At 48.8% G+C, this 20,037-nt stretch overlaps 1 protein-coding gene across 2 annotated transcripts in view; it reads left to right on the forward strand.

Annotated features, from left to right (window-relative positions):
• The first annotated feature begins 32 nt into the window (after nucleotides 1-32).
• PPP1R16B (protein phosphatase 1 regulatory subunit 16B) overlaps nucleotides 33-20,037 on the forward strand; it is a 48,963-nt gene continuing 28,958 nt past the window's right edge. The window contains exons 1-2 of one of the 2 annotated variants that reach the window (XM_010722325.3): nucleotides 33-270; nucleotides 14,583-14,983. In XM_010722325.3, coding sequence (XP_010720627.1) covers nucleotides 14,737-14,983 — 247 coding nt within the window. In that variant the 5' untranslated portion in view covers nucleotides 33-270; nucleotides 14,583-14,736. Of the gene's footprint in view, nucleotides 271-12,941; nucleotides 14,485-14,582; nucleotides 14,984-20,037 lie in introns of those variants that run through there. The other variant, XM_010722326.3, reaches the window with a different exon arrangement.

Below are 20,037 nucleotides of genomic sequence, written 5' to 3' on the forward strand. Positions count from 1 at the left end.
GGCTCCGGGGCTCCGGGAGCGGTGGCCGCAATCACGGCGCGGAGTTGGGGGAAGTCGGCTGGCCGAGCGGGCGCTGGAGCGGCGCCGTGCCGCTCGCCTCGGGAGCTCCGGTAATTCCTCGGTGAATTTGTCCGACCTTATCTTGGACGCGGCTGATGGTGAAGGCGTAATTACCTCTTTAAGGCAGTTTGCTCCCAAGGGGGACCTGCTTCGCTGTCTAGCGTGCCTTCGTACCGGGGGTCGTCGTGCGGAACCCGAGGGGCTGAGGAGGTACGCCTTGCTTTGGTTTGCTATTGGGTTTTGCTCGTTGCTTTGGAAATTCTCTCCCCTTTGGCATAATTCAGGTGTGGATGCGATGTTCTTGAGGCAGTGTAAATATAAACAGCCGTAATTGCTGGAACGGCACCGGGGTGCTGGCTGTGGCTGTCGGTGTGAGTCCTGCGGGGCTCCGGCAGCTGTGAGCATCGGCCCCTCCGCACCCGCATCCGGGTGTGATGTGCTTGGGGTGACTCTGACAAGAGAACCAGTTCTCGCTCAGCTCTCTGCTTAATGATTGTGGAAAAATCTCTTTTGCACCAGGGTGATTCTGCTTGAGGACGAAGATGTTTCTAGGTACGGCGTTGCTGAGGGGAGCACAAAGCTGGGGAACAGCAGTCTGCATTGGGGCCTCCTGTGCTCCCTGAGAAACACCCTGAGAGCAGCGCGGTGAGCAGCAGCTCGGTGGGCTGCCCTCGTGCTCACCTTGACCTGCGTTGCCCTGGTGCTCCTTGCAGGCAGAGCAGAACGAGGCCCTCGCTCCGAACTAAGCTGTCTGGAGGGGCTGATGCTATGTTCATTGTGCTGAACCTGAATGTGAAGAGCTTCTTTGCATTTGTGCTGCCCTTGCTTAATCTCTGTGCTAAGAGTTGGAACCAAAACTGTGTGTGAGGCTGTAAATCCTTTTCCTCAGTTATTTTGATGGGTTTTGCTTTGTGTTCTGAGATCTCTGGTGGGGTTGAAAAGCGTATATTCCTTCTGCCTGGAAGACGCATATGATTATTTCATAACCGAACCGAGGTTTGAAATGTTGAACTTTAGATATCTGTGCTGGATGCGATGAAACCCTGAGATACTGCTGCTGCTTTCTGACATCAGGGGCATGTGCCCGGCCTGCCCACTGCTAACAATGTCGTCTTGTTGGGTCCTCTGAGCTGGAAAGCAGCCCTGTGTGAGTGTGCTGGTACCAATGGTACCGGCTCCCTGTGCCCCCGCATTGCTTCTGCAGCTACTTTGTTGGGACCTCATTTTCCCTGGGTTTAATAATTTATAAATGCCTGTTGCCTCCAGGCACATTTCATCCAGTAAGAAGAAAAACATCAACCGGTGTTTACTGGAATACTGGTTGCAGAGTCTGAGGCTGACAAATAATGGAGCCTTTGTGGATGGAGGGATGTCACGTTTTTATCTTATGTAAATGAGTGAAAGAGCAGAATTTGTCTGAAAGGTCTCTGAGATGTCCTTCCCTTCTTATCTCCATCTTTAAAAATGTCTCCTCTCCTCTTGAGGCGAAGGGGAGTTTAGCTGTGACCTTCCTTAACCTGATACTGGGTGTGAGTCTCCTTTGCTTCTATCTGCATGTGGCTCAAGTTTGGAAGCCGTCATGTGTTCAGTGGTTATAAATGAAGGTAGGAGATGGAGGGTCTACATCTGCACAAGGTTCGTTTCCTTGGCTGGAGAGAGGTCAGCCTTTCTGTGGGCAGTGAATTGCCCTCTCCCTGTGGCAGATCCTGTGCTGTCAGTGCTGTGCTTGGGGTGGCCCATTGCAGGAGGGGAAGGCTGGCTGTGTCCTTTGAAACCGCTCAGAGGCGATGCAGTGGGCAATCATATCCTGGCTCATTGCCCTAAGGAGCAGATCTTGCCTGCTATCAAACCAGTTCCCTGCGTTCTTCATGTAGAAGCCTTCTCCTGCCCCAGCTGCTCTTGCTGCTTTCAATTCCCCTGATTTTTGTTATGGCACTGAAAATGGAGCGCTGGCAACTCTTTTGGTGAGCTGTAGATGAGGGTATGAGCTGGAAGTGCTACAATCCCAGTGCCTTCCTCTGCCTCTCCTCCTCCTCCAGGTGATGTTGTGCAGTGGGAGGATGTGACCCTGTGCTGAGCATGGCAGGGTTCAGGAGCACTGCGTTGCCCCAAGAGCTGCAGGTGTGAGCAGGGACGTGTGAGCGGGGTCAGCCGCTCGCTGTGCGCTGCTGCTTGAGTTACAGCACCTCTGTGGGCAGCCCTGCCAGCTGGCTCTTCCTTCAGGGATGTTTAAAGAGGCTTATCGCAATCTTACTAGAAATCTGTCTTCTTCTGTTAATCTATAGTCTCCTCATCTCCTCTCCACGTGCTCCTATCTCATTCATCTCGACAGCGCCCTTCTGCCGGCTGCTGCGCATCCATGCTGGTTCACTGCCCTGCTTGGGGTTTGCTGCTTTGCACGCTGCTGCTGCTTGCTCTCCAACGTAGTGTTTGCTTTATGTGTGTATATATGTGTGTGTATATATGTATGCGTGTGTATAGAGAGGGAGATCTGTATCTACTTGGATATCTATCTCTATAGCTATCTATGTGGATATAATCTATGTATCTATGCAAACATATAACTAGTATAGCATATATAAAAATAAATATGAAGCCTGATAATAAATATATGCAAATAATTGTAGATATAATTTTGTATTATTTTTAAGGTGATGCTGGGGCTTTTATGGCTGGGGTGAAGGTGAGCAGCCTGATATCTGCTCCTGTGTTGGGTCTTGCTTGGCTGCTCAGTGTCAGGCATAGTGTCAGCCTGAGCTCATTGGGAGCCCTTGGTAGTCCTCCTTGCTGGGGCACGTCCTGCTTCTTGGGGTGATGCATTTCTTCCTGCTGGACCTTCTTGCAAATTTCACAGCAATGTGTAAATACAGTGGCTAGCAGAGCCACGTAGACGCCTAGAAGAACGAATAGCTCCAGGAACGCTGAGCCTCGATACCCATACAAAGCAAACACGTATATCAGTTGATGTGATTAGGTGAGCTGCAGGGTTGCTTGCTCTAGAGGCCTGGCTAACAAGTTCACGGCCTCTGACAAAGATTCTGTGGCCACCCCTGCTCACAGAGACTGCCCTGAATCCTGCAGCCAGGAGTGGTGCCCCAGCCTTTCCTTGCCTTTCCTCCCACACAGCATGCTGGTGCTGCCATGGAATACTGCTAGCTGGAGAGGAAGAGATAATGTGTTTTTTTTCCAGAATAGTCAGCTGATGGAATCCCATGGGAAGGGGTTGCAAAGCAGGAGGCAAGCGGGTGGGCATTCCAGCTCCATGTCTTTCTGTAATTCAGTGGAAGAGGGCTGAAACACGAAGTGTGCTTGTTGGGTACTCTTTTCTGTTTGCATTTGAAAGAGCTTGATAGGCTGTGATTAATGAGGCTAAACAGAACTTTGATAAGTGGTAAACTCCAATGAACCTGAAACAGAAATGGCTTTATAAGGTGGTTTTGCTTCCATGCAAAGCACGGATTGTGGGTTTCTTACAGCGCTGTTTGGTTTGGAGCTGGCAGCGTGTAGCATGGGCTGTTCTGTTGTACAGCGGGAGGAGAAGCTGAAGGATGTCCCTTATAGGGGCGGCCATGGTACAGCAGCTCCTGTCTCTGTGCAGACCCTCCTGCTTTCTTTTCTGCTCTAAGTTAATGTTCCCAAATTTGGGTCATCAGATCTGCATCCTGGAGCCCCCCATGTCCCCGTATCCAGGCTCTAATTAAGGATGCTCTAAAAGTGGTGGGCTGGCTACCATGGCTTTGCAGATCGGAACCATTGGCCTAATCTATTTTTAAAGTGAATTAAACTAGAAAAAGGCAGTGTCACTCTAGAGTAAGGAGCCACCTGGGGAGGTAACCCAGAATAGTTGTTCTGCTTTGACTTTGCACCCTATCTCATTTCAGAAGGACTTTTCTTTCCATATATATGAAAGTTTTGTAAGCACATAATAGAGGACATGCTTTAAGCAATCAATGGAAAATACCTTATTGTTCTTGAGGTGTTCCCTTCATTGCCTCTCTAACATAGGCATCCTTTTCCCTAATAAATCTGCCCTCTTTCTTGCTGCCCCCTGCAGAGATCTGCGCTCCCTCTGTGCAGCACAGCTCACACAGTGTCAGGTGCCCATATCCAGCCGATAACCTGAGCTGCACGCTGGGGCTGGGTGTAAATTATTAGCAATGCCAGACCTGCTTGCTGTGCTCAGCTCGTGTTGGCTGGGAGGAGTGGGGATCTTTGCATGGTGTTTTGAGTTGTGCTGAGACGCTCTGCTGTTACGCTGCTCTTTTGGATTTGTCAAGCTCAAGTTAAATGTATATAATTTTAACATCTCATGATTCTTTGGGGGCTGACTCATGTTTTTTTGGCCTGGATGAATCATAGCTCTTGAACTCCATTGCTAAATTCATTATGCAACAATTATAGGGTTGGAAATGCCACCCTAAGTGCACACAAACAAGCTGGCAGCAATTTTCCCCTCCTTTTCTCTCACCCTGTGTTGCCAAGAGATCTCCCTTGAGAGTTTGCTCGTTAGCTCTTAGCGCTGTGCTGCAGGTGAGGGGCTGTTCAGCACCCTGCATCACAGCACTTTGCCCTTGAGCTGGAAAGTCCATCATTTCTGAAGAGGAGAGAGAGGTCAGCCGGGGGGGAGGCTGGAGGTGCACAGCTCTGCTCATCCATGCTAGTTGCCTTCCCTTTGTTGCAGATGGCACGTGTGATACTGTGGTGTAGTGATGGCACCTCTAATGGTCTGTATGGGGAAACCCCAAGCAGTTCCACATAGCAATAGGGGATGCTGGCAGCATCACACAGGTGTGAACTGTGTGGACCTCCTGGCTGAGTAGTTCAGAGGTCAAATAGCTGTCAGAGGAGAAGCACAAAGGATGATTTGTGCCCCATATTGCCTGAGAAGCCACCATCGTTTTCTCTATCTAGTACTAAGCTGAGATTTGTACTGGGCTTGGCTTTTTGTTACTGAGGTCTTGAGTAAATGTTCTTCTGGTACGTGGAAATAAGAAGGGCTTTGTACACTATGGGCTTTGCTTGTTGACTTTTTCAATTCACTGAGGCTGCTGGTGGGAGCCATGCTGTAGATGTCTGTGGGATACAGAAGGACCATCTCCACCATCTGCAGGATCAGATTGCAGTCTTTAGGACAATCCTGTGCCTGAATTTGACTTTCCCTATTGGAAGATGGATTTTTTCTGCCATCCAAATAAAACAGCTTGAAAGAGCAGAGCGTTCAATTGAGGTAGGGATGAAATGGCAGAGTGGGTGTCTGGGAAACTGAAGAAAATCTCCCTTGAGCAGCAGTTCTTCCCAGCAGAGGTCTGGGCCTTCCATCTCAATATTTTGGGAAAGTCTTTCTCCCCTTAGGAAGTCTGTTTGACATAAGGGCGTAGCCATGCATTGAGCATGTGAGAAGACTCTCCAGGAACACAGTCATGGCACTGAGCTTGCTGGAGTTCAGGAAGCATCTGGACAACGCTCTTAGACATGCAGTCTGAGGTTTTGGGTGGCCCTCTGTGGAGCCAGCAGTTGGACTCAATGATCCGTCTGGGTCCCTTCCAACTTGGAATATTCTGTGATTGAGCCTTCTGCTCATGGATGGATGAGGAGAGGGACCCGTGAGCAGGGAGCCCTAATATTTGTAAATACAGAAGTGGCAGAAGCCAAGTAACAGCAACACCACTGAGGATGAGGCATTTTTGGTACAGTGATGGCAGTCAACTCAGTGTATCAAAAGTGTCCCAAGTCATGTTTGCAGAGTAATAAATGATAAACATTTGATGAAACTTTGTGTAAGAACAACCATATTGTCAGCGCAACAGGTCAAGCCAACGTGCCATCTCTGACTGTGGCTATGAGTAGATGCAGAAAACATGAAAAGTAGGGCATGTATGGTGACGTACGGCTTGATAACTGCGCCTAAAAATAAGGTACTTTAGAAACATAAAATCTGCCTTGCAAGCAAGGCAGCAGCAAGCAAGGCGGGTGTTTGATTGAAGACTGAAGCTGGTGATGCTGGCGCTGCAGAAGGCTGTATGTTGTTTAAATCTGATGGTTTGCATCTGAGATGAGACAAAACGAGCTGGGCCTGAGCCGAGGTGGGAGGCAGTGGTGGGGCTGTTAGTGGAGATGTTTTCCCTTGGCCGAGACCAGCAGCGTCCTGCTTCTCGTGCAGTGCTGATGCTGGTCTGCATGCCAAGGAGCCCTCATCCCCTGGAAGTGTTTTGGGGCAGCTTTCTGAAAGATGCACTGAAATACTCCCATGAGCTTCAAAGGGACAGTTGCCCAGTGGTGACAGTATCACCTGGTACTGATCCTCACTGCCATTGTTGTGCATGGGCTGATACCTATAGCTGCTGTACATTACTGCAGTGAAACCTGACTGTGCCATGGGTATTGGGTTGTAGAGGTGGACAAGGGCCTGAAATTTTTGGCATGGAGGAACAGTGGACACGTGGCTTAGTAATGGAACAAATAGGTCATCGTGGAGTTCACTAGGGCATAAGGGCAGTGCCGTAGGCCACCAACTCAGATGCATGAACTGTATGGAACAACATTTTGTGCACTGTAGTGTGAATAGATTTTTTTTCCCCAAATCTCTTTTCTGGCAGAACCTGCAGGCTCCAGGTGGATGGAGAACAGCCCTGCCCCAACAAACAAGAGATGTATGGGCTCCTCTGTGTTGTGTGGTTGAGACCTCGAGGGTCATCATAATGGTTATAGATGAGCTCAATAATGTCAGTCAGCATTAGAGCTGAAGGCATTTGGTTAACAGTAATTAAATGCTAGTGCTCTTTAAAAGGAATGAATCAGATTGTGGGGAAGAGCATCTTCTCCTGTGTCTCCCACAGAATCAATAGTCCTCCTGGTAGATCTGTAACAGGCACCTTCAGCTCCCATCAGTCACATCCATGCCAATCACAGAGCAGCTGGAAGCACTGCATCACCCCAGCACTGCTTTGTTCCCATGGTGTGCTGCTGTCATTGTCTGTGCCATCCATCCTGCAGCTGGGCATGCTGATGTGCAGAGAGCACTTGCCTCTTTCTGAAAACTCCCAGGGCCGTGTGGCTGTGGGCAGAGAGGAGCCGCAAATGGAAAATCCATTCCCTTATCTGACCCGGTGCTGTGCCCCAGAAGGGCAGTTCCCTCTGTTTTTTTTTGTTTTTTTTTTCCATGTGCCAAAATGTGTGCGAGTGGCTTTAAACAATAAAAGGACTTTGGTCAAAAAGTGCAGCATGCAGGCAAACAACACTCCGTATCTTACAGGAAGGGTGTGGGCTTCTGCAGTGGCGCTTTTGAGGTCCTGATGGAAATTAGCCTTATTTTTTTTTTAATTCCACATCTTACTCTGAAGCCTGATTTGTGGGCACTTGCTGTTTTCAGGCTCGAAATAATCCAAGTTTGTAGCATGTGATGTCGGCGAGGAGGATCTGGATGTGCAGATCTGCGTGCATCCTCCAGTTGCAGGGCTGGTACGAAGCGGAAGCTTTTCCAGGAAAACAAATGGGAGGCGGTGATACCGCTGCCACAGATGGGCTGGGCTGCTCCCCACGTTTCGACCCGCACGCATATCATGAGCTGTGGAAAAATAAATGGAGAGCCGAATGGGAGACTTATGCCCCCAGTTAATTTCTGTTCTGTGTAATCAGCCCTGCTGCGTGCTTTTCCTTCCCTGCCAGCTGCCTGGCTCAGGGCTGGGTCTGCCTCATGCGAGGGCAGCTGGGATTGGGTTTGTGTTTGCACACAGAAGTCCCGCTCTGATCTTTTCTCTGCCTGGGGGCAGGGATCCCGCTGCTCCTCTGATGCTGGAGATAAATTTTGTTAGCAGATACTCTTCTTTGGGAGAGCAAAGGGGAGCGGTGTGTGTAATGAATTCCCGAAGGAATACAATTTCGTTGTCTCTGAGCATCGTGTCCTCTGGGGCTGTGACGTGCTGCCCTGGCCCGGCTGCGGGCAGAGGGGCTTTGCTCGTGGCTCAAAGCACACAGCCCTAATCGAGGAGAAGACAAATTGATGCAATTAGTGCGTGGTCCCTGAAGATTTGCAGGCTATTGAACAGTTTTCTCTATTACACAAGGCTTGTTCAGTGTGTGCTTTGAAACCAAGCCCTTGGACTTAGTTCTCATTTGAACTGGTTTCCAACTCCTGGCTCAGTTCTTCGTGTTCCAGCTGGTTGACGTGTCCCTGTCCCTGCTCCAAGCTGGTGGCTGGAGCCTGGAGTGACCTGAGAGCAAAAGGCACAACTGGGATTTCGTACTGCAGGGCCGGTGGGAGCTGCTCCAGCTGCAGCCTTGGGAGCACTGCATGGACCAGACGGAGAAGCTCTGCAGAGCAGCTCTGGCTTCCTATAGGAGCTTAGTGGCCACCACGTGTACATCTGGGGACCGGGGAGGCTTGTTTCACTTGCTGCTGAGGAGCAGCGTGTCCCCATGCAGCCTCGGGCAGGGGAGGGCTGCTTGGCACAGAGGGCCTTTCTGAAGGAAGCACAGAAAATAAGCCCGCATTGAAACGCTGCTGGGAAAAAAGAATGTATATTATGCTGGGTTGGGTACTCGCAGGAATAATGTGGTGAAAATATTGAGGGGACTTTCCTCAAACAAGTGCCAGCGTTATTAGGGGTGGAACAGTTGGGAGGAGAAGAAGTGAGGAGCTTACACTTTTCTGTTACCAGCATCAGCTCCAAAGGAGATCTTTGGACTTGCTGTTTCTCTCTTTTCCTCCTTACTCGGATTTCATTCCCACTGCTCGGAAGGAACGTGCTGAGGAGGGGGAGATTATCTGGAACCAGCGATAAAGCCTCCTGAGGCAAACATTTTTAATGCTCCAAGGAAGAATTGAGTTTTATGCTTCGAGCTTCCTGTTCAGTGAGGAATTATAGCTTACGTTGATTCACCTTCACTGCCAAATTCACCTCTGCATTGAGCAGCAGTGGAACTTCCCTTGTTGCAAACAGGTAGAATAGTATCTGAGCTTCAAGGAGGTAATTGGGGCACAGATTAAGTTACTCACTTTGCATACAAGGAACCTGTGGGAAAGCCCGGAATCTCTCCTGAAACTCCCCATTTCTCATCAGATCTCTCACCCAGAGAGATTCCCTCTCTTCCTCACTGGGGCTTTGGAGCAGCCTGGAGGAGCTGTGTCCCCTGAGGGCTCTTGGCTGAAATCTTTTTATGTCTTTCAAATAGCATTTCTCACTGCTTTGATTTTCCTTTCATTTGCTCACACTAGATGTGCGCTGCTTAAAACGCTGTAGATGCTGAGTGAGGAAGGGAGCAGTTTGCTTCTGAGATAGCAGTGAAATGAAGTCATGTAGCAGTGATTTTCACAATTCTCAGTGCTCTGTGTGGTTACCCTGCAGGTGCTGTGGGGCTCGCAGCAGGGTGCGAGAGGAGTTGTCTGATGCCTGTGAGAAGAACTAGCTATCAGAAGCCATAATCAGATTGAGTTAATCAAAGCCCCATTCCTGCCTGGCCTTGAGCACCTCCAGGGATGGGGCATCCAAAACGTCGCTGCGTGGAGATCCAGCCAGGGTGAGGGTGCAGGCTGCCTGGTGAGGTGTGATATTGGAGAATTGCACATTTCAGTTGCAAATAGCAAACCCGTGTGAGGCTGGGAAGCTGCATTGCAGCCTTTCACCACAGGCTTTCCGGCATCCTTCTCCCCTGTGGTTTGTAGGAAATATGACTTTCTTGTGGCATTGCAGGGGGAAGCAAGCATTTGGGGCCGGGATTCCTTGGAGGTGCCTTGCATCTCTGTGCTAGCTGTAGGCGATTTGAACTCCCAGTGCCTGGCCTCTGATGTCAGGACTTCTGTCCTCTGTCATTGGGCAGACCCAGCAGCTGAGTTCCCTGCTACAGGTATGTGAGATTGCAGTGGTTTGGGCAGTATTTCTTGGCACGGTATCCTTATCGGCGATGCTCTGATGAACCATTTGCCCAAAACGTGAGTGGTGAGACATGCAGTGCTCTAATAAAGTGAGAAACCCTCAGTTCTGGGCTCTGGTCAACCTAACGAGACTCTCTTGTTTTGATGTATCCTATGCTTATTTAAAAAAGAAACAACAAACAAAAACTTCTGATCATTGGTCCTTCAGTCCATCACCCTGCGCTCTTAGTGGCTTTCTGGCATCTCTCTGGTTGTCTCTGCGTGCTGTTTGCAAATGATGAAGAACAGCTCTGCTTTCTCCAGCTCATGTAGACAACCTTACCGGTCACCTAAGCCGTGATGCAGAATACACCTTGTATTGATGAGCAGAGACAGTGCTGGGGGTGATGCATGGAAAAGGAGCCTGTGAGTTCTTCACTGGTGCTCATAGCTGGATGCTGGAGGTTGTGATGGGCTGGTCACTATAACAGCACAGCTGAGCCTAAGTCCTGTTGGGAAGGTGAAGGGGAAATTCCGCTCCTTGCAGGAGTTGATGCACACAAAGTAAATAATTGGGCAGCTGCCTCTGCTGCAGGCTGCTTATGTGCTCAGGTCCCTGCTATAGGCTTTTGTGCTTGGTTTCCAATTCCAGTTGAGAGAAGATTAACTTGAGGTGGGGAGGAGAGAGCTATTTCTGTCGCTTTTCACGCCTCTGACTTGTCTTTATGCTGTGAATGCAGATGTTTCATCCAGTTCTGGGCCCACTCCTGCAGGTGTCTTCCCTCAAATAGTCCAGTGAAAAAGAATGATCACTTCCACATCAGCAGAGGCTGCTCTTGTACATTTTGCCTTTGCTTGGAAGGTGCTCACCTTTAAGGAATTCTTTGGCTGTCAAACTACTGCCTCGTGTCTGTTTGCTCTGCCAGAGTTTGTGTGTTTATATTTATTTTTTTCTTTAAATAAATAAATAAATAAAGTGGAATGAAAATTAAGTCGCTTGATGACACTTACATGAAGGGCTCTTGCAAGAGTGTACACTCTGCTAGCGTCATGCTGTGCTTTAAGCAGCTCCTTGAGGAGATGTGGCAGGGGATTTGCAGGTCTTAGCTCTGCCTTGCCCCACTGCTGGTGACAGACTGCTTTCATGGACCCAGCCTCATCCTCAGCAGCGCTGCAGCCACATGTCTGCACATTGAATGCTTGGTAGGATGGACTGGGGGGCAGCCCTGGAACAGGAAAACAAGTGTGCTCTGTTTATCTCTTTCCAGGGTGTAAATAGCAGCCACTGTATCTGATGTGGGAAAATGTTTGTATACAGGAGGTGAAGGCAAGTTGAGGGTGCAGTGCACAGAGTTGGCAGCTGAAATCAGAGTGACAGAATCATAGAATGGTTGGGCTAAAAGGGACCTTAAATCATCCAGTACCACTCCCTACAGTTACTGGTTTGCCCCCCAGGCTGCCCAGGGCCCAGCCATGGCCTCGGGCACCTCCAGGGATGGGGCACCCACAGTTCTGGGCAGCAGGGCTGAGGCCTCTGAGTGAAGAATTTCTTCCTAACATCTAACTTAAATCTCCCCACTTCTGGTTTAAAGCCATTCCCCCTGTTCTTTCACAGTCTGTCCATGTAAAACACCAGTCCCCTTCTTCCTTACAAGCTCTCTTCAAGGGAATATCAGTGTCTTTTGTAATGCGAATGAAACCAATGCCTAAAATAGTCCTCTTGAACTTAGTGAGATGCATCTTGTATGCAAGTGAGCCTCACTGTACAGGAAGCACAAACTTTTTTTTTTTTTTTTGGTAGGTTGGGTTTGCCTGTGTTTGCATGCCATTGCAGGCACCACTTTCTGACACTGCTGGAGCAGGTCCTTCCTGTGGCTGCAGTCTAACAGTGTGTGTCTCACGCTGCTCCTGGCACGGCTCCCCTTGATGCCCCACGTCTCGCAGGATGTGCTCGGCTCCGAGCTGCTGAGCTCATGGAAACAGCGTGCAACAAAGTGCTCTCTTTTTTTTCTTTTTCTTTTTTCCCCCCTTTCTTTAAATAAAACAGAAACCAAAATGCACTGCCTCGAAAACCGCAGCCACCCACACAGCCAGCTTCTGTGTCGCTTTGCAGGTAAACAAATGGTTGGGCCTGTAACTTTGCTGTAATTAGACTGTGCTGCGTGTGTGATGAGATGTCAGCATACCACTTTTTTGGCACAGCAAGGAAACCAGGTCACTGGAAACCAGTGATGGAGCTGAGGTGTTTGTGAGGCTTTTTGGATTTTTCAGACTTAAAGAGGGGAGATTTAGGTTGGATATAAGGAAAATGTCTTCTATGGTGAAGGTGGTGAGGCACTGGCACAGGTTGCCCAGCAGAAGGTGGATACCCCATCCCTGGAGACACCCAAGACCAGGATGGACCAGGCTCTGAGCAACCTTTCTGGCTGCGGTGTCCCTGTTCATTGCAGGGAAGTTGGACCAAATGAGCTTTAAAATTCCCTTCCAACTCTAAGGATTCTATGATTCTGTCTGTGGAGGATGCTTGATGCCCTGTGCCAAAATCTGGGAGCCAAGCTGTGTATCCCTCCCTGGGAACCTCTGTGCTCCTCTAGAGGTTGGCTGGGTGGTTGGAGGACCGGCTGGTTCTTGGTGTTGAAGTGGCCTTGATGGGAGCAGCAGGTACCTCCTGGTGTTCATCCCCCTTTTGCCATTTTGTTCATTCCCCTCTGTGGGCAGCTCATCTCTCCCTGTTTTTGCTGTTGTGAAAGCAGGAAAGCTGAAATGTGGGTAAGCAAAGCAAGGTATGCTTCTCCTTGCTTTGTAACTTGGTGTCTTGCTGCACCTCTCAAATTCGGTCCACAAGGAAAGCTTCCAACTTGTCTTAGGTAGTCAGAGAAACACAGGCATAGTTTACATGCTTCCAAAAACCTACAGAACTAGGCCATCATTTCTACTTCACATCTCTTGAGATGTATTTATTCATCTTTCAGCAAACAATGGTGGAAGTGGGCTGGGAAAGGCGCTGAGTGGGAGTGCCGATGCGCTACGCTGAGAGGCATTTCCTGCCCTTATCTCTGCCACTCGAGGTATTGTCAGCGCGCTTCAGATCTGCAGCCCGTGTTACTGCAGTGGAGATCGCCAGAAAAGATACCTGCAGGAACGCCCACGTGGGCCAGAGCTGGGTTCATTGGAAGTGGGAAGAGCTTCCCAGCAAAATGCTGTGCTTGGGATGGGTGTCGGTCTCCAAATAAAGGGGTTTTGGGAAGAGGGCTGTTGATGCCCACTATGTGGTGCTGCTGCTGGAGGGCATTTGGGGCAAGTCGTTGGATTGCTTGGTGGGATCTCTCTTATGATAAACTTCACAAGGTTTTGGGTTTGTACCTGCATGGAACTGAAACATTATTATAGCTATTATTATTGTTAATTTACTTTTGCAATCTTGAGTTCTCATGGGACATAAACAGTTTTATTTTTGTTCACGTCTATTCCAAAACTGTCAAAATAAGGTTTGTGGGGACTAGTGAAGCTGCCCTTGGCCTTCTCTTGGCCCTTTGCTGGATGAAGTGACCTGCCTGTGTGCTCTGGCTGAGTTTGTTTGTTTTCAGTTTTCAAACCAATTATCTCATAGAGGAAGTGGTATGCCTCGCTGTCAGAAACGAGGTATTTATAGGTGAGGTCAGACCCCGGTGGAAAGTCTGTGGCAATATTTGAAAGGACTGGATGTCTCTGCCTTGTGCCATTTACTGAGATGCAGTGGATGTACTGCATGGTTTGGACATCTCCCAGCAGCTCCTCGGAGCTCTGATATTGTATGTGGTTATTTGTAGCTTGCTTCGATTTGGTGTGGTACGCGTTCAGTGGGTCTACTTGGAATGGATTTGTTCAGTTCACTTGTGGCACTGACTTTATTTCTTGTGCATCTTTCCCTGTGGGGCTGACCCATAAATCTGGGGCATGCTTCTTTCTGCTGTGGAGCAGATGATGGTGGCTGCCCGTGGGCCTCCTAGCTCACTGCTCTGTGGTGCTGCTGCTAAGTGATCTCTGGTGTTGTGGTTGCACCATGAGTCCAGGTCTGCACTATAACTGTGCTCATTGCTGTGAGCATGGAGGCTGTACAGCAGAACTAGAATGGGCTACGGTGTCGTGGAGAAAATGTCTGGGAAAAACGATGAACACCAAACCCCGTGTTTTTAAGTAGCTGAGGTAGTTAAAGTGTAGGTAATACCTCCCCGGGAGCCACATCCTATCTGTCTGCCCTTGGTTAAGACTGGAGTAAGAAGGGGCCAATGGGGTACAAGCTATGCTTGTGGCAGATAGAAACCTGCCTGGGGATGTGTCTCTCCAGAGTTGTCTAGGGAATGATGTCTGTGAAATGCTATGGAAGAACTTCTTGTTAGTTCACTTAAGCTTTGTTCTGCTCATGAAGGAGGGCTACCCTGAACTTCAGTCGTGAATGTACTGTATGTTAGAACTGCTACTTAGTCAAGAGGGTTTTGCTTGGGTATTTGAAGTGGGTGAGAGGTGGAATCACAAAGGCCGGTGAGAAGAAACAAGTGATGAAAATGCAATTAAATGAACCTTCTTTTGAGATGGTAGGTGTTGCCTGTTGAGTTTTCCAGTGGGCTGATTTTAATCATTTGTCTGCGTGGGGCAGTGAGAGTTGATCCCTCATACTTACCTCTCATTTCAGGCTTCCACCAACTTCTCATCAGACTGCGATGGGCCCTTCCCAGATTGGCCCCAGGATGCTGGTATAGCACCAGGCAGCCACGATCCCGAGGACCTGTGGTAGGACACCATTTCCAGCTGGGACGTCCTCTGGCCCCTCTTTCCCAGCAGAAGCGATGGATGCCCACGTGGACCTCCTGACAGAACTGCAGCTGCTGGACAAGGTGCCCACGCTGGAGAGGCTGCGGGCGGCCCAGAAGCGGAGGGCTCAGCAGCTGAAAAAATGGGCACAGTACGAGAAGGAGATGCAGCACAAGAAGCGGAAGCATGAAAAGAAGAGAAATGCTGTTAACCGGAAGAAAGTGTCTTTTGAAGCCAGTGTTGCCCTGCTGGAGGCTTCTCTGAGGAATGACTTGGAGGAAGGTAGGGAGCTTACATCTGTCAGTTCATTTGTTTGACTACCTGTGACGTCCATGTAGCTCCTCAATGTGAATGTGTTGACATCCATGGACTGCCCTTGGCATGGTGTTGGTCTCTAGAGTGTTGCTATCTCTGGCATAGCTATGGGTCGGGGCATTCAAAGCAATGTGAGACGCCAGCATTACCTAGAGTGACACCAGGAGTGGGTGCAAAGTGACAGGATGGGGCAGGAGTTATGACCGAGATCTGGGAAAAGGAAGGCGGCTTTCATCTCTTTCCTTTTCACGCTTTTCTTTTACAGAAAGTGAGAAACGCTTCTTTGCCTTCTGGATGTGTCTATTTTAGAGGCTTTTCAGAAGTCTGTCATGGGGATTTACATGTCAGTGTAAATCTTTTCAGATTCCCTGCTTGGGGGATTGATTGAGAGCTACATGAGTGTATAGATTTTTTTCCCTATTTAACATAATGAAAATCATTTCTTTGCTTAATACTTCCTGTGGAAGAGAAAGTTCCACATTTTTCAGGAATTGGTTTAATGGCACCGTTTCTGTTTTGCTTTTGTTTAAAAGCAAGAAAAAGATGCCTAAACGCCAAACCCAATTAGCTTCAGCAGTGCACGGGGGGAAAACCTGTGAGCTTTGGGAAACCAGGGCTCTGGCAGTTGTTTGGAAGCGGTGCAGCTGAGCTGAGCTCTGCTGATGCCACCAGCACTACTGCTGGGTTTGGAGGAACAGCAAAAGAGGCCTCTTACTCTCCCAAATGAGAGAATTGGGTCTTTGTTCCTACGGTGGCCGCTGCAATTCTCCTGTGATTTTAATAAATGAAATAGAGAACTTTACTTCCAACTTCCAAAATACTTCCAATGCAGTAACTATTTTAACAAGGAATCTTCCCTGGGAGGAGAGCTTGAGTCACTGATTACACACAGTGGCCAACCACCTGCTTTGCTATTGGTAAAGATACCTTTAAGAGAGAGATTTGTCTGCCTCACCTCTTCCCCTGTGTCTTGGGTATTAGCACTGTCCTTGCCTGGTTTCCAAACAAGTCACTGTGTACCGTGTGTCAAAGTCCACATCAAAATAGCGGGCTTCCTACTGGGAACTGAGGGCAAATGCTCTACAGAGAGGTAAAAATATTTTTCAGGGAAGTCCTGGAGCACTCTTTGGGATTGCTGCCAGGTAGTGAAATTGATGTGATTTTCTAGATCCACTGGTATTGCAGGGACAAAGGATGATGCCTTGGGAACCTACCCAGTTGTGTTGTATCTTTGCCAGTGAATGTTGCTCTGGATTCTGACATCTTCTGCAAGAAGAAGTGTATATGGGAGGAAAGCAAGAACCTGTCTTGTGAGGAATCTCCCCAGAGTTATGTCCCTGTTTCTGAGATGGCCTTTCACAAACCATCACTTGCCCTTATATCCCAACACTGCTTGGAAACAGAGGGCCGTTCCCTCAGCAGGCCCAGGTGGTGCCTGTAGGCCATAACCATGGGTGATTCCCCTGCCCAGCTGGATTTCTCAGATGGCTCGAGTTTATTAAACTGCAAATAGCCTGCAGGCAGGTTCTGTCCCTCCGTGCTGCGGCACTGGTATAAAGGGAAGGAGGAGATGGCAGCAAACCTAGGTGTCAAACTGGGAGTATTTCCTTATTGAATGCTGGAGGCCAAGTGAGTGAATTCCTGGCCTTCTGGAGGTCCCTGGGGATGATTTCAGCATATGAATCATCTTTTGTTTCCATGTGGGAAGAGCAGGGGGAGGAGAAATATAAATCATTTAAAAAGTTGAGAAGCTCGTGTGAGAAAGTTTAGAGCTGGGGGTGCCGTTAGCACTCATCATTTCTTTGAGCTACCTCCGAGCAGGCGTGCAATTTCCATCCTTTATTAATATTCTCTCTCTATTTATAACTTTCCAACTTTCTCACTCCAGAGGTGGAAAAGCGGGTGACATGGGCACCGTGCAATGAATTTGGGATGAGTGGAGCTGAAGAGCCAGTTAGGGTTCTCTCAGGAAAGCACGCTGTGCTGTGACATGGCCTCCTTCTGGAGGACTGAGCTCTGTGGGGTGGTGACTGTGAAGAGAAAACCCAACCTTGCCCTTTGGAATAGCCCCGAGTCCCTGGCTATGCCAACTGTGTGATACAGCACAATTGTGTGGGACAGTTCTTGGAGAAGGAGCCCTGCAGGTCTGTGTGGAACAGGGTTCTGGGAGCCCCACAGCATAATTGCAGTGGGTTCCTGTGTGCGTACAGTCATCTACCTCATCTCTGCTCTGTTTGGATAAGGACCAATCCACCATGCTTCCCATTTTGGAACAGCAGGGTGGTGAAACAGGGCTAAAGGAGGTGACACTGACAAGGAGTGTGGGCAGGAGCTGTGAGCATCTCCTGTGACAGATCTGTCAAAAAGTCCCTGGTTTAACAAACAAGCTGCTGTGAACAATTTGCTGGGATCTGTTGACAGAATCAGGCCTGGGCTGCTACCTGCCTCGGCTAGGGCCTTTGGCTTGAAGCTGAAGGACCTACAGACAGCTCTGAGGGAAGAATGAGGGATCTCTGGACCCACTCCATGCTCTCCCACAGAGGAGCTGGGAAGGCCATTCTCTGGAGGAGCATCACACTCTGTAGCCATTCTAAATGACAATACACTGAAGCCCCAAGCCCAGCCCAAGGCACACAGGGATCTGTCTGCAGGATGATGACGTAGATGGATTGGATGGGTGAGGGGGTCACTGGGAGATCCAGAAGGATCTGTCAGTTATGTCTGCTGTGGGACATGAGATGGGTGGGGATGGGCAAAGCTAGCCTAGGGGAAAGGACCACAGGCTAGCTGTGTTGCAGCAGTGTTGTGCTTAGCTTCTGTTATAATAGTTAGGAAGGAGAAATTCTTTATAATGTAATAAAGCTTTGCAAGCCACTGTACTAATTGCCAAGAAATCGCAAGGGCTTCTGAAGTCTGCAAGATGACGGATGGAGGCTAGTCCCAGGGTGGTTGGTGGCTGCTGCCAGGCTGTCGTGTCAGGCTTTCTGCATCACTGAACTGCTGCGGGAGTGGTCCTGGGGAGCAGGAGAGGGACTGGCGATCTTTAAATGGAAGATGGAGCTCCCAGAGGCTGCCTAGGGGAATGTGTGGCATTTGCTACCTGGAAGTGCTTTTCCACACTCAGCCCGTATGCAGGGGGAGCTTCTACCCCAGCAACGGAGACTGGAAGGTTTGCCCTAGCTGAGGGCAGACTGTGCTCCTTTCAGGAAAAATAAAGTCTGAAAAATAAAGCACCCAGAGGACAGCCTCACCTTCCTGCAGTGCTGAAAGTGCCCTGGTTTCTCCTGCCGCCATCAACATGGGCCCTTGTCCCCATGGGCACAGCTCTGGCAGCATCAGAGTCCTTCAGCTCCCACCTCCTGCAAGCAGAACTCTGTCAGGGCAGAGAGTTATGTCAAACACTGCTTCTGGAGGAATTTAATCCTGCAGATGCTATGGTTGATGCCCTAGAAGAGGAATGAAAGCTCAGTGTTGGTCCTGGTGTCCAGCAGAGTGGTTTCCATTTGTAGTTTGTGGTTTGCTGGATCCTCCCTCACCCCACCGCTTGCAGTTTGGAGCTGTGCAGGGCAGGCTGAGGTTGGCTTTCATCTCATTGAGAAGATTTTCCCTGGGAGGGTATAAGTATTGCACGGCTTATTTGTGCAGGCACATCCCCCATGTTTCCCTTCATAATGACCCTTAAATCTCCTCAGTGCTCAGTAATGCCGAGGGTGACAAGCCCCAGGTGCGAGAAGCACAGCCCTCCCCAGGCAGCTCCTTTCCACCTTTTTGGAATAAAACCAACCTTGTCATTGCAAAGGCACTTTAAAGAGAGGCCCTAATTAGTGTCTATAAATTGCTTTCGTTAACCTTTCCTAGCTGATGCGATCTGTTCCCTTGTTACTAAAAACCTTTTATGAGGTGCCTTAATTTTCCACCCACATTATTAGTCTCCTGAAGCTTTTTACATGGAGTTCCTGTATCCAAGTCTATGAGCAAGTGCATTTATCAGTCTTGGAAGATTTTTCTCCTGGGTTTTGTGCCCTTTGAAGAGCATTGAAAGAAAGTGCCTTTTATTGCCAGCAGTCTGAGTGTATACCTGTGCATTTGGGGAATGATTCAAATCACAAATGTAGACCTTCTGCACAACAACAAAAGTGTTTCTTGAGTCTTTAAACTCTACTGGTGTGGAAATGAAACCCCTTTCCTTCAAGGAGCCGTGCGTGGGAGCTCCTGGCAGTGAGGGATTTTGTTAATTCTGTTAATGGCGGCTGGCGTGTCTTCCAAAAGCAGATTCACACACTTGGCCACATTTAACTGGGCTTTTTTCACACACTTCCAACCTGATGCCAAGGCGGGGTGGCTCACATATGGCAGCCGACGAGGTGGCATCCGGGGGCACAAGCAATATTGAGTATGTGACTTTCTCTGTTGTCACAACAAATGGCTGCTCTTTATTTATTTATTTTTTCCTCACGACTTTCTGGAATTTCAACAAAGTGAGAGAAGTATTTCCATAAGAGCTAGGAATACAAACGCTTCTTTTTTGGGAATTACTGCTTAAAAGTCCATCTCTAGGTTTCCCGGGGTGGTTCCGCCTCCACAACTTCAGAGTCAACAGAAATGTTTTGTTTCAAATCCCTTTCATCCAGAAGGTTGAAGACATGAGCAGAAATGCTGTTGTTGGTTTTTGCTCTATATTTCTAGAGTATCAATAGCACGTGGTATTTCCTGGTGAAAACACAACTGCAAAAGTACTCTGTAATAACGCATCCTGGTTGTCTTTGCTAGGATATGCTAGGGTACATTGATATAGGAAGCCTCGTTGGGATTTTTATTATTATTTTTATTTTTATCCAAAATGAAACCCCCAAATGTGTGCATGTTGCCTGCCCACTCACCTCCCGGGGCACATCTGCCCCTTCACGCTGTGTGTCGGCACAGGGAAATGGGTGGTTTTTACGTGTTGTTTCAATTCCTGGCTTTTACATTTCAGCATTTCTACCATTTTTGATGCCACTGAAAGTCTTTTTTTTTGTATA

This window comes from Meleagris gallopavo, chromosome 22 (genome assembly GCF_000146605.3).
Source record: "Meleagris gallopavo isolate NT-WF06-2002-E0010 breed Aviagen turkey brand Nicholas breeding stock chromosome 22, Turkey_5.1, whole genome shotgun sequence".
Lineage (NCBI taxonomy): Eukaryota > Metazoa > Chordata > Aves > Galliformes > Phasianidae > Meleagris > Meleagris gallopavo.